We start from the raw sequence: 14,620 nt of genomic DNA, 5'->3' as shown, positions 1-14,620 counted from the left end.
AGAGGTCATGACTGAAATTTATCAACTGCAGCCTCGGAGAAGAGTAAGGACAACATTGCCTGTGGCTGTCAAGATAACCGTGGTGCTTAATTTTTACGGCTCTGGCGCCTTTCAGGCTGCTGCCGGAGACATAAGCAACATCTTGCAGTTTGCAGTGCATTGCTGTATAAGGGAGGTCACTGTGCCTCTGTAGACACTCCAGAACAGATTCATCTCATTCCCTCTTGCCAGAGACAAGCAGCAGGAGCGAGCAAGAGGGTTTGCTTGCATTGAAGACTACCCCATGGTGCAGGGTGCCATTGACTGCACGCAAATTGCCATGCGAGCTCTACATCAGAACTCAGCCATATTCATGAACAGAAATGGATTCCACTCTCTCAATGTGCAGCTGGTGTGCGACCACACGCAGCGCATCATGCAGGCAGCAGTCCAATGTGTCACCTATCTTTCAACCAGTGTGACAAGTCAAAGGCTGGCTGGGCGACCAGGGTTATCCTCTCATGAAATGGCTCATGACTCCGGTCAGGAAACCACACACAATTGCACAAGCGTACAATGAGAACCATGCTGCCACGCAGAACATCATGGAGCACACCACAGGCGTCCTCTACCTGGACGGCTCTGGAGGAGCCCTGCAGTACTCAGCTGAGCGGGTATCATAATTTTTCGTTGTATGCTGCACAACCTCGCCATTATAAGTGAGCAGCCCTTGCCACCGCCTAGCAGGTGAGAACCTGAGTAACTGGTGGAGGAGGAGGAGGCAGGGAGGCAACAAGGTCAGCAGGCCCTGTCTGCCAAGACTCTGCATGATCAGATTATTAATAAGTATTACCAGTAACCTCAAAGACATCTCCCCATTCACCAACAGTCTCTTACTCCTTACCTTTCCTCTCCCACATGACCATCAAATCGTCCCCTTATAATTACACATTGCTTCCTCCCTCAGCCAATCGTAGACATGAAAACCACCACCAAAACAAATTCAAAACCACATTTATAGATTTACACATTAAATGATTCAAACAAATTGATGCACGATTCACCCTTGTGCATTCCCTTAGTGCCTGTCGTTCGTGTGCCTTTACCTTTCCTAGTGGCTCCTATGAAGTGAATCCCCAGTGGCTGGAGCATGGGTGGCGGAAGGCTGCTGACCTTCAATGGAGCAGAGTGCAGATGGCCTTGGAGACAACCTCAAGCAGCTCTGGGCTGGGAGGGCCCAGCTTCAGACTGCACCATCTCGGCCTGCGCTGCAGCAGTCTGGCCTGGCTGGCGGATAAGTAACAACAAGGGCACTGGCAGAGTGGCAGTGTGGGAACAGGAATGCTGTTATCCTGGGAGAGGACAGCAGGTTCATCTTCCATGGCGCCACTGCCACTCTCCCGGGGCAGCGCTTCAGCCCTCCTGGTGATCTGCTGGAGAACAGATTGCTGGACTGCTGTGACTCCCTGGAAGCCCCATTCCACAGTGGTACCCACATGCCACTGTGACATGGGGCTCAATTTTAACATTCGAAAACGGGTGGGTTGGGGCGGGGGGCATTGAAAATTGACACCATTTCGGACTTGCCTCCAACCCGCCCATTTCCGGTTTTCACCGGGGCGGGAAGAGGGGTGGGTGACCAATCCACTCCCAGGAGGCGAGTTGGGCCTTAAAATCTTTCAAGCAGGCTTTGGGCCTCCATTTTTCTGGACTTCCTGATTTCAACCCCGGGGGGCCGGGATTCCTAAGCCTTCTGTTTTACACCTGGTGAAAGGAGGCGAGAAGGCCCGAGACTAACAGGTAGGTGCCTAGAAAGGCACAGCTTGTGGGCCGGGAGGAGCAGGAGTGCTTCCCCCAGGCCCAATAAGCCTACCTGCACCGACCCCCGATCGCCAACCTCGATCCTCCTCCGTTCCCCCCAACCCTGATCCTCCTCTTTCCCCCCCCCCGATCCCGATCCTCCTCTTTCCCCCCCCCCCCCCCCGACCCCGATCCTCCTCTCCCCCCCAACCCCGATCCGCTTCCCACTCCGATCCTCACTCCGACCCCTGATCTTTCCCCTCAACGATCGCGAACCCCCGCGATGACCCCCAATCCCGATCCCATCCCCTATGACTGACGGCTCCCATGACTCCGCCCCCACCCCCCCATCCATACAAACAAAGACTTACCTGAAGACGTCCTTTCCCTGGCTGATCTCCCGTCCGACTGAGACCAGCCTGTCAATCAGGCCAGTCAATCGGACGGGAAACCGACAAAAGAAATGTCCTTATGTCAAAATCGTAAGGATGTCCAGGAAACCCGTACTAATGGGTTTCCCGACCTCAATTTGACAACCCCCTGCCCCCTTCCGGCTCAGTTTTAAAATTGAGCCCATAGTGGGTTCCACAGATGTACTGATGGAGGTGACCACCCGTTCAATGTGGGAAAGGATGGGCTCCAAGCTTTGCGCAAAGCCCTATGCCAAGCTGGAGCAGGACTCATCCATGCCCGTTGACATTGTGCGCAGGCTTTACAGTGCACCAAACATTTGGTTGTGTACCCCCATCAACTGTCCTCCATAGCCTGGTCCATTGAAGTCATCATCTGACTCCCTTGCAGCAGAACTAGTGTGTGACTTCGTCCTTTGGCGAACTGGCACCTGCGGTACCTGTTTTCCCCTGCCCCAGCTCCTGCGCACTTGTGCCCAGTGTCTCACCACGTGCAGATCCCTCCTCTACCCTAGCCTCTAAAGTATGCACAAAATCAGTATCTGAACTGGTGGCTGCAATTGTAAGATCGAGTGACGGTGCATCTTCATCATCACTGTCGCCTGACTGTGCAGGTTCCACTTCTTGGGTATCAGAAATGACAAAGGGACACAGGTTGAGTTGTGGAGTGGGGAGAGGAGAGGAGAAAGTAAGACGTGCGTGCTTATACCATCTGCAGCACGTGAGTCAGAAAAGATTGTAGTATGAGGGAGATGTGGGAAGCAAGAAGGAGGATTAGGTATGCAGAGACCCTCATCATTGATAACCTCCAGCACTGACAGTGGCCTTGGCCTCAGCGATGGCCCTTCCAATGATGGACAGCACTGTCTTCTCCATGGGGGTGAGGACATGTAGGTGCACCTGTCCTCCTCCAGTTCTTTCCTGCTGCCTACTGTTGTACTCTACCTTCTCCTGCAACAAAGAGGGAAATACGTCAGTGAGTATCCTGCAAGATATTTGGCTGATGCGGCTGTCAAGGTTGAATAGCTGTCAGTGAGTGTGACCTGAGAGTTGTGGGTGTGCGGCTTGCAACAGTGGTAATGTGTGAGAGTGATATGACACCTCTCTTTGAAGAGTTGCGTACTGATTGAAAGGGTTTGTTGGTAGGTGGGTGCCGGGGTGGGGTGTAGTGTGTGAAGCAGTGGATGAGGCTAGTGGTGCAGTTGGTAGGACGTGCCACTTGACAGTTCAACTCACTCACCTTGACCACTCGTGTCAAATCATTGAACTTCTTCCTGCACTGCATTTACGTTCGTGGTGCTATGCTCCTGGCATTGACCTCGTCCGCTACTTCTTCCCACTGCCTCTTGAGCATATCTCCTGCCCCCTGTGGATATAGGATGTCCCTCCTGTCCACCTCCTCCTCCAAGGCCCCTAGTGCATCTTCTGAAAACCTTGGTGAAGCTCTTTCACAGGCACAGCCATTCTTCACAAAATTCCACCACAGATTTACTTCCTAATAGACTTCCAGCAATTCCTACAGCTACAGTGCATCTCCTCTTTAAGAGGTACAGCCTGCCTTTAAGTAGCGCTGGCTGCACGCAGCAATCATTGAAATCATCACACTGCACGAATGTACGTAGGTTAATTGCACACCACGATCCCTGCGCCTGTTATCGGGGGTTATCCACCTCAACCCCCCCCCCCCCCCACTTTACATTGCTGCACGCTGTTCTGTGGCTTTCTTATTCCAGGCTTTTAAGAACTAGAGCAGAAGGGGAAATTAAGTGGCATGGTGAACTTACAGTATAGTTTCACCTCCGAGTTCAAATCCAGCCCATGCTACTGGCTTGAAAGTCTCATTTTTATGTGAAATAACTTGGGGCAGTCACAACCTAGTTCCTAGTAGGCATAGGCTGTCGGCACCTAAACCCCTAATTATTCACTAAATTGACAGTATTTGTAAAATTATTATTAGACCAATAAAGGGGACAATGGAAGGGCAAATTGTGAATAAGCAAGAGAAATCTAAAGAAATGTTGTTATCTCTAAGAAGTAGGTGGAACATTGAAGACCCAATTTGTCTTTCAAAGGAAATATGGAGAATAAGAAAATGCACAGAGTGGGCAGACAGATAGCAGATGCAATTCAATGCAGAGAAATGTAAAGTAATACATTTTGAGGAAGAGAACAGTGAAAACATGTATACCCTAAATAGTAAGGTTCTTAATAATGGAGGAACAGAGAGAGTTAGGGATTCAGATACCTAAATCTTTAAAGGTGGAAGTCAGAAAGAGACGGCAAAGGGGCATGAATATAAAAGTGAAGAAATTATGTTGACTTTGTGCAAGTTATTTGTTAGGCCGCAGTTGGCACATTGCATGCAGATCTGGTCACCCCATTATTGGAAGGATATTTCAGCCACGGAAAGGCTACAGTGGAGATTCACTAGAATTTATTAGTAATGAAGAAAGGCTCAAAACATTGGAGTTTTTTATAACTGGCCAGACAAGGTTGGTCGGGGGGGAATCTAATCGAGGTTTTGAAAATTATGAAAGGTTTTGAGATGGTAAATATTGAAAGATTGCTTTCACTGGTTGACAGATCATTAACAAAGAGGGCTTAGATTCAGAATTATCACCAAAGAACAAAGAGGGAAGTGAGACATTTTTCACACAAGGCAACGATCAGGAAAGATTGAAGAGGCTGGGGCACTTTTCTCTGAAATAGGGAAGACTAAGAGGAAACATGATAGAGGCCTTTAAAATTATGAAGGGGTTCGAAAGGGGGGATTTGGAGAAATTTTCTCCACTTGTGGGTGAATCCAGAGCAAGGGAGCATAAATATAAGATAGCCCATAACTAACAAAATAAAGAATTTAGGAGGAATTTCATCACACAGAGGTTGGTGAGAATGTGGAACTTGCTGCAACATGGCATGGCTGAAACAGTTAGCATTGATGCATTTAATGGGAAACTTGATGCAGACATGAGGGAGAAAGGAATGGAGGGATACAGCGACAGGGTGGGATGGAGTAATTAGGGTGGGAGAGGTTCATATGGAGTATAAACATCAGATTAGACCACTTGGACTGAATGGCCTATTTCTGTGCTGTACATTCTATGTAAGGCTATTGGAGTATGGAATGGTTTAGTGCAAATGGCTATTGATGTAAAGATTATAAGTTCATTTAAAAGAAAATTGGATAAGTATTTGAAAAGATAAGATACCAGTAATGTGGGGTCACAGGCACTATGAGCCGCATGGCTGCAATGTCTGATTCTGTGTGTTAAATGAATTCCTCGCCTTAGTTTTTGCTCATGAATATTGTGGACAAATACCAGATCTAGTCATTTTGACTCAGCGATCTGTGACATATGTAGAAGAGGTAAGTAAACATGTTTCATGGAAGAAACTTGAGGAATTAAAGGGTGGTTTTTCTGCCTGATATTTTTTGTGCCAACTCAGCCCCATATGGAGAATGGCTGCATAGGTGTCAGGTGGTATTTCTGCTAGTTTGTATTTTCTCTGAGGTTTAACACAGCAACAAATCTTTACACTGTTGCAGTAAAACAAATAAATATAACAGTTGTTTTGGGGAAACGGATACAGTTTTGTCACTGCAGCCCCTATCCTTTTTTTTCTTTTAGTGCTTTCTCTTCCCCGCGCCCCCCCACCACGGCTGCATCCCTCTCTCTCCAACCTCATGTACTTCGATGTTTGCTCTCGTTCATTTTCCTTCTTATCATATACTTGCCATCTTCCTCTCACAAGTTTGGGCTCTCTCTCTCATTCTTCCTCTCATAAGCTCTATCCTCCCCATTGTGTGCTCTTGCACTTGAGCTGTTGTCCTCTTGCACCGCTCATTCTCTTAAACCTGCACTCCCATTTTTTCATGCATATGCTGTCATTCTTTCTCTTGCATGTATATTCTCACTGTCTCTAGAAATGTGGAACAGACTCCACACAAAAGCAATTAAACCATTTTAATTTGTTCAGATTGAATAGCATATATTGTAAGGCTAGAATTATTCTGGAGTGTCACGAAACTAATTTTTGAGGGTCATGGATAAAATTTGTAGAACCTTCCATCAGAAGATTAAGTTGGGTAGAGCACACAAAAGAGCAAATTGTTGGTTTGTGAAAAGAATAGATTGATGGGCTGCATGACCATTTCTTGTTTCCATGCTTTTGTTCCAAGTCTTTCTTCATTGATCACTTATGGCATTGTACATGGAGTTGCGAGCCAAATATAGTCTTCAGGTGAAGCAGGGTTAGAGGACGGGAGATAATTTGATCAGGCCACGCAGACGCAATTTAGCCCCCATTTTAAAGTCGTACGTTCTGTCCTTATTAATATTTCCACAGAGTGTAATGACAGCATGACAATTTTACATGGACAATTTCCATTATAAAATGGACATAGAATTTATAACGGAAAAAGGAACACAGATGTAAGATTTTTAATTTATATGTTCTATATTACATGCACTGATGCATACTGCTGTGTGTTCCTTTTTCCTGAACCAAAACCAGAAGGTAATATTGACAGAATACGAAGCATGCTATCTTCAGTTAAGTTGTATCATCAGTACTTGCAGATGGCTTGTGTATTAACCTTCCTGTTATTAGGGAACCATACTAACTGGTAGCCAAGCTTGTGTCCATAAGGGGTGATCCCTTGTTAAAATCGTACTCTAAATCTCAGTGGTCTATGACTTATCAAAAAGCTTGTTATTCTTAAATTGAATAAATTACTATAACCTATTTAATGTAGAATGGGCTACATAAAGTACAGAGGCTTTAACTAGAAATTAAATCCTTTAATAAGTTGTAACAGATTTGAAGGCATTGGAATGCACCAAAGACCGTGCTACATTATGAAGGAAATATAAGGGCCAATTTTATGAAATTGTGCTCATGGTAGGTAGCTTCGTTCACAGGAGCACATATTGGAATTTTGATGCATGTGTGAATTCCCGTGGCAGAGGAGGCTGCCCACTGAGCACCTGATTGTGTAAAATCAGCTCCATCATGTTTGCAGACCTGGTTTTGAGTAGTTTTGTTCAGTGGATACAGTTTTCTGCTTTTCACCCTCATTGTTTTGTACAGTTTTCAGAATGTCCCGTGAAATCAGAGAATAAAGCTTTCCAAGAGCCCTTGATACATTATAATTTGTACCCAGAAGTCTGGGTGTCTGCATGAAATGTGATGTAGTTCACTAGCTTTCCTCCAAGGTTTACTGAGAGAAATGATGCAGCAAAATAATGTATTCTCTTGTAAGGATTAACATCAAAGTTTGAGTTGGCCCATTATTCAGGAAAATTGGCATTTTGGACTACTTGGATTTAGTGACCAGAGTTAATTCTTTGAAGACAGAACACATGCATGGGAACAACATGTGTTCCCTTTTCCAAGGGGACTTTGTCATAGGCAAGGTGCATATGTCTGATTTTTCGGTTAGTCAATGGAGACTTTGCCTGTGTGCCAGTCTATGTCTTACTAGGATTTTGATTCAGACTATCTTTATTTTTTTAAGAGGACAGTTGAATAAATCTGAAAACTTCTTCCTCATTCAATGTAACTTACTCAGAAAATTCTTCTGAAATATGCAACAGCATATGAATTTAAGCATTTCCACATCAAAAAGTTTCTCAGGGTGGCAAATTGCCAATAGAAAAATGGACAATCCTGAATGTTTCCATTCGTTCAATGACGGTACATGCCCTATTAGTGATAATGGGAGTTATGAGTCTATGAATTGACTCACCTGAAAAAGCCTCACTAAACTACCAGCTGCTATTCTAACACTTTGGATTACAGTAACATTCTGTGATGTGTATCAGAATATGTTCTGTGGTTATATGCATTTCTGCATATTCTCTAATAGAAATATGCAAAGCTTTGTGCAAGTTCTGGAGGGGTTTTGTATTTTGAGATTGAAAAGGACTTTCAGTGCTCAAAGGGTAAATGTATTAAGATGCTCTAAAATAAGTGCAAAAATGTTTACAAATATAGAACTATAAATATTTGAAGAGATAATGTACCTGAAATTGAAATAAATAAGTTTGTTTAACCTGATGCCCTTTGTCTAAGGAGGAATATATTTTTCTTGTATTTCAGCTAAACTGACAGATAAATCCACTTGGTCACCTGGACCCATTGCTCAAACTCAAGCATCACTATCGCATGAATTGTGGAAAGTGCCGCTAGGATCCAAAAACACTAGGCCTCCACCGGGCCTGACAAACACCAAGCCATCACCGTCCTGGGGTGTCAGTTCACTCGGACTCGTCTCAAGCTGGCCAAGCTCTTATTCTTCCAGTAAGATCTAACTTATTGCATTGTCTTTTGCTTTAAGCAATTGATATGTGCTTGATACCAGAGTTTGCAGATTCCTGCTGCACTGTGACTTAAGCTATTGGATGCTAAGATTTTCATAATAATGAATGATTTGTTGGCTTGGGATTAATTGGCTCTGCAGTGTATTGCATTATCATTTGAAACAATTGTGAGCGTAGGAAAATAGAGGATCAGGTATTTTTCCAGAAAATAGAAATCCACAATGAGAATTCCCTAAATGATATTGCATGTATTGTCAGATATTTGATGGACTGGGAATCCTACATTGTAATTTGGGGTAATGGTCTGAGTATGCGCTGACAGCAGTGAACCTTTCCTGCTACCAGTGTGTACTCAGAAAATTTGGGCTATTATATCATCTTTCCCATTAGTTTTCTTGAAGCTCTTCCTGCTTGAAATGTTAATCTCTCTGCTTTATGTGTGGATATCTGAAGCTTTCTGATTTAGCAAATGAAATCAAGGCTGTAAATAAGAAGAAAGAAATCTTTATCTCCATTGACAAAGGAAGTTTTCTTTGGAGCTGACTTCCCTAAATGCTGGCAATACAATTATCTCGTTATTCTGTCCTCCTTTCAACATTTATTCAGAATTATCTGTGACAGTTTTGTTTTAAATGGTTCAAGTTTTCTCTTGGCTAAAGAATAAAAAGTATTGGTTAGTTATGTTGTATAAATATTAAATTGAATTAACAATTGGGACCATTTTATGAATTTTTAGTGCAGCTAAATTAGTAAGCATTAATAGTGATGTATCAGTACTTCATTTCCCTATTTGATTACCTTTGCTAACCTGTTGAATAAGGAATTAGGGATGGGCAATAAATGCTGGCCTTCCAGTGACGCCCATATCCCATGAACGAATAAAAACAACTGTAACAAGCACCACATTCCCATTCTTAAGATGAACTGCCAACTTGCTCCATGACTCTATCGGATGCAAAGAAAATCCAAATGGAATTGAGCCTTTAAGAAGGATGGTGTGTCATTTCCATTCTGATACATGAAATATAAATAAATTACTATAGTTTCAGAACATAAATTAATAGGGTAATAACATTATCTTTTGCCTATTTTAGATTCTGCTTGGAGCACTGACAGCTCTGGAAGGAACAATAGCTGGCTGGTTCTCCGAAACCTCACGCCCCAGGTAACAAGCAAATCTTGGAAAGCAGTAGCATCCATTTATTGTAATGTGAAAGTAACCTCGAGCCTTGCCCACGTCATTGGTTGTAAGTGAGTTTGAACATCAGTACACCTGAAATTTCTAAATTGGATCTCACTGAATTGAAAATGTACAGTTTTAGTTACATACGTTTACAGAATGCAAATTTGATCTCACTGAGCATTAACCTTCTAGAATTTTAATTGGCATCCAATAAACCCTCAAACTATTCCAATAAATGTCTAACCTGTAATAGGATTATAATCTCACATTGGATCATCTGATTTTCAAGTTGTTGAGAAAATCACATTGCAAATTGTGTTTTTTAAAGGTTAGGCAGTTATGTCTAATAGCTTTCACAGTGTGAAATTTTGCAAAATTAAAAGAAAATAAATAGGTGTTCATCCATTTTATGTAATCTTTATTGCACACATTGAAAAATCAAAATACTACTTGTGCTATTCTAAAAAGTACAAAACTCCAGTAGTGAAGTATTTTTTCATTGCATTGTCCCTGGGTCAATGGTAGCACTCTTGTCTCTGAGTCAAAGGTTGTGGGTTCAAGTCCCACTCCAGAGATTTGATTACATAATCTTTAGCTAAACTGAAACTATCTAACTAGTAAGCCCCTAACTCCCAAAACCCTATAACCTGCAGAGACTGATTGGATGGTTGGGTGACATGATGGTGACAATTCCCATCATTTAAAGAAAGACAACGACTCTACAAGGACACTCCAGTGCAGTACTGAGGGTGTGCTGTGCTGTCAGAGTTGTCGTCGTTCAGATGAGATGCTAAACCAAAGCCCCATCTGCCCTCTCAAGTGGATGTAAAAGATCCCAAGGCACTATTTTGAAGAAGGACAGGGGAGTTCTCTCCAGGGGTGTCCTGGTCAATATTTATCCCTCAACCAACATCAATAAAAGTAAGAAAGAAATACACAGCTAGCTCCTCACTCACTTTACATCACAGCCTGTTGTACAGTGCATTTTTATGGTTCCTTTAAAGATTAATACATAACATCCTCTATGACCACTCATTCTTCATTTAACATTCTTCACTCAATTTGGTTCTGGGAAAATGATGTGCTTAGTACATAGACAGAAATGTTGTGATGTATTGCCAGTGATTCACATGGCTCCCACCTCCTGTAAAGCCCCAGGACCTGCATCGTTGCACCAGTTTATTTTTCTTCCCTCCCCAAACCCCTTCACCAAGCTAAAAGCGTTGTGTTCTCTGCTTCGTAAGCTGCTGTAGAATTGGGACAAGATCTTTAGTTTCTCTACAGGAATAAGTTACATTTGATAGTTTTGTAAAATGTTTCCATTTTCAAGGGTATTCTGTCTCCCATGAACCAGAAATATAGACCACTTACCTTGTAGAGTCGTTGTCTTTCTTTAAATGATGTGAATTGTCACCACAATGTAACCCAACCATCCACTCAGTCTCTGCAGGGTATAGGATTTTGGGAGTTAGGGGCTTACTAGTTAGATAGTTTCAGTTTAGCTAAAGATTAAATGAATTGGCACAATGTTGTAGGTCTTGGGTGTTTGTAAAGGATGAATGCCATACAAGGTATCTTTTTATAAATGTAGTTTGTGTCTGCCAAACCAGAATGTAAAATTATGAACACTGACTCTCTGCATTAAGATTTGAAAATAATGCAAATACTGATGGTTCATTTTTTTGCTACAGATTGATGGTTCGACTTTGCGGACTTTATGCATGCAGCATGGTCCATTGATAACATTCCATCTGAACTTGACCCAAGGAAATGCTGTGGTTCGCTACAGCTCCAAGGAAGAAGCAGCTAAGGCCCAGAAGTCTCTGCACATGTAAGCTTCCTATATGACTCTAACCTTACATTTTCCCATAATTTAGCATTGCTTAGGTGTTGAACAGGAACCCTTGTTATAATGATAGATCACTGAATTGACTCAAGCCCCTTTGTGTTTCCCTAATCTTCGGATAAAGGAAGAATAAACACTCTCAGGCTGTCCCTACAGCTAGTCCTCAGACTAGCTCCCTCATCTGCACTGATCCGGTGAATTTACCTTTCAATCTCCCTGGCTCCTCTCTCCTCTGTTTGTATACTGTATCCACTGGTGGGCACTACACACCTCCACTGGATCCATGGATTGACCTCTGCGAGCTAGTGGTCGACTCTCCACTTCTTCTCAGCCCTCTGTTTCCACTGGGCAACCTTCAGCAACGTGCTCACTTATAATTTGCCCTCAAACAGCTCCTTTATTAAATCCCTCCCCACAACTATCTCTGAACCTGGACATTGGTTTGTTGATGTGCAAGCTGACTCTACTCTGTCTAGGTGAGCCAGTTGTCTGAAATCGAATCCAATCTTGTACTTAAAAAATCTCCAAACCAAACTACTGAGAAATCTACATCTGCAGAATGTTTGTTTCTCAGTACAGAGTGCACTATCTCTTTTCTTCTTCCCCCACACCTCCCCTCTATTGAGACCCAATTAGTAAGAGCAGGGAGGTTAGGAACCAAGAGGTGTCCCCTATCCCCCACCACCATCATTCTTTGATCCTAATGCAACTGCCAGACCTGATACTGACAAAAAATTGACTTTGAATTCAATGTTGAATTTTATCTTCAAATTAAGGGCACAGTCATAGACACAAAAATTGCTCCAGCTTATGCAAACATATACATGGCAGACTGGGAAAACAGCATATTTGAAAAATGTCCCAAGCTTCCGATGTGTTAATACAGATACTTGGATGACATACATATTAGTTTGAACACATATGGGAACAGAATTAGAAGAATTTAATCGCCTCAGCAACTACTATCCATCCATTAAACTGAAAGCCACAGTGCACAGGGAAAGCATAAATTTCCTCGATGCAACAGTATGTAAACTGTCACAAGAAAGCAAGTCACAAACCAGCAACAAAGGTATATTTTAAAGAAACTCTCTCTTTTTCTCTCCCTCTCACACACACACCACCAAATTTCCATTCAATAACAGTATATTGTGTGTCTGCAAAACCTGCTTTTATTAAATTAAAAAACACAAATAATGCCATTCAGAGTACACATTTGGCGAAGTCTGTTTTTTAGCTGTCTAATGTTTGGCCTTTCCTTTGTCCAGGTGCGTTCTGGGAAACACTACCATCCTCGCTGAGTTTGCCAGTGACGAGGAAGTTAACCGTTTCTTTGCACAAGGTCAATCACTGACACAGACCTCTAGCTGGCAGTCTAACACAGGAACCAATCAGAGCCGACTTGGGTCAAGTACCAATTCTCATGGATTGGTCCGCAATGATCTAGGTCACTGGAATACTACAAGCCTGAGTGGGAAAGGAACCAATGACCTCCTGTGGAGTGGCGTCCCCCAATACTCCAGCAGCCTATGGGGGCCTCCTAACAGTGATGACACCAGAGTAATCGGCAGCCCTACGCCTATAAACACCTTACTCCCTGGTGACCTTCTCAGTGGAGAATCTATGTAGGGAAAACCGATGATCTTGTGGAGCTAACAATCAGCACTAAACAACCCAATTTCGGACATCATTTTGACCCTTGATCCACAACCTCTTTTGGTTGGGTGGGGGGGGGGGGGGGGCTGGGAAGTTGGAGGGAGGGAGGGAGAGGGGCATGGAAAGTCTACTTTTGTGAGCCTGGGTTTAGTATGCACATTACCCTTGCTTTCATTGTTTCGTTTGATCCCAAAAACATATCAACACAAATACTTGAATCAAGCAGGCCAATAATGAAATGTGAAAACCGTCTAATTTACACTTCCGAGATGTTGTCATCACAAATAGGCTCAAACAAAAAAGTTTATTGTGTGTGTATGTGTGATGGTGCAGATGTGTGCATCTGTGTGTGAGTGTGTATGAAATCAGTGTGTTTTTGTTTCTTTATACAGTATATGCTTTTATTTGCTTGTCGGTCAAATTATTAGCTTCTAACTTTGCACTGAGTGTCTGCAGCCCCTCCAGCTAATCTTACAAAGGGGGCCAGCAGCAATTCATGTGTAAATGTTTACTCAAGGACGCTCTTAAACAGTGTGTGCTCTGGAGATGATGTGTATACCTACCTTTAGTGGCTTTTTTGTGGACTAATGCAAGAGAATTATTACAGGAGTATTGCACCAGTTTTCTTTCAGAGTATAAAATTTAAAAAAAAATATGCTCTAGTTGAACTGTGGCCATAGCTACACAATAGAGTGGACCCACCCTGCAAGCAGGAATGGGAAGCACTTGGACTGGATATTTTTGTGACTGATTTGGAGGTGCCTATGTTTGGTATCCTTCTGTTTACAAACTTTTCAGAACTTAAAAAAGGAAAAAAAAAGGAAAAAAGGACAATTACTCTTCCATCGAAACCTATTTTCAGAATGAAGATGTGCTACTTCAGAACTCTGGGAATGAACAGTGTTGTATTTTTTTGGCCATTGTTGTGTATTTTTTCCTTCGTAAATTTTTGCTCACTTTCTTGCACACAGTGGATGATGTCTCAGGAAGGCCTGAATTTTCTGGGGAGCTACTCCACGCCATTTCATGTATTTTAACCCAACTTCTAGCACTGAAGAAAAGAAGAAAATACCTGTTTATTCTGTAGCAGTTACTTATTTACCAAATAATGGACACAACAATGTTTGAAGAGTGCTTTATGAAATGCTTTATGTTTAAAAAGAAATCAATGCTTTTGATTGTGTTAAAGACAATTGACTAACATACTATAAAGTATGTTCCTGTATAAACTCTCCTTGTCCCAGCCTGCTTGGATCAGGTAACTTGTGCATTATCTTTGGATAGGTTTTTATTGGTTTTATCAAGCTGTTTTTTGCAAGAAAAAGCTGGTTTAAAGAGGATCATGAACTATGCACAAATGGGTTCAAGACTTTGTTTTTCCTGAGTTTTAGTAGAGTGTATTTACTTGTTTCTTCTCAGAAGG

At 42.6% G+C, this 14,620-nt stretch overlaps 1 protein-coding gene across 9 annotated transcripts in view; it reads left to right on the top strand.

Annotated features, from left to right (window-relative positions):
- tnrc6c1 (trinucleotide repeat containing adaptor 6C1) overlaps positions 1–13,247 on the top strand; it is a 462,004-nt gene extending 448,757 nt beyond the window's left edge. For all 9 annotated transcript variants that reach the window (XM_068004210.1, XM_068004207.1, XM_068004212.1 and 6 more), the window contains 4 exons: positions 8,292–8,492; positions 9,607–9,677; positions 11,387–11,526; positions 12,810–13,247. In XM_068004210.1, the coding sequence (XP_067860311.1) occupies positions 8,292–8,492; positions 9,607–9,677; positions 11,387–11,526; positions 12,810–13,170 (773 nt within the window). In that variant the 3' untranslated portion in view covers positions 13,171–13,247. The remainder of the gene's footprint in view (positions 1–8,291; positions 8,493–9,606; positions 9,678–11,386; positions 11,527–12,809) is intronic.
- Positions 13,248–14,620: the final 1,373 nt, after the last annotated feature.

The sequence above is a fragment of the Heptranchias perlo genome, chromosome 23, assembly GCF_035084215.1.
Source record: "Heptranchias perlo isolate sHepPer1 chromosome 23, sHepPer1.hap1, whole genome shotgun sequence".
Taxonomy (NCBI): Eukaryota; Metazoa; Chordata; class Chondrichthyes; order Hexanchiformes; family Hexanchidae; genus Heptranchias; species Heptranchias perlo.
This window is presented reverse-complemented; position numbering and strand designations above follow the sequence as displayed.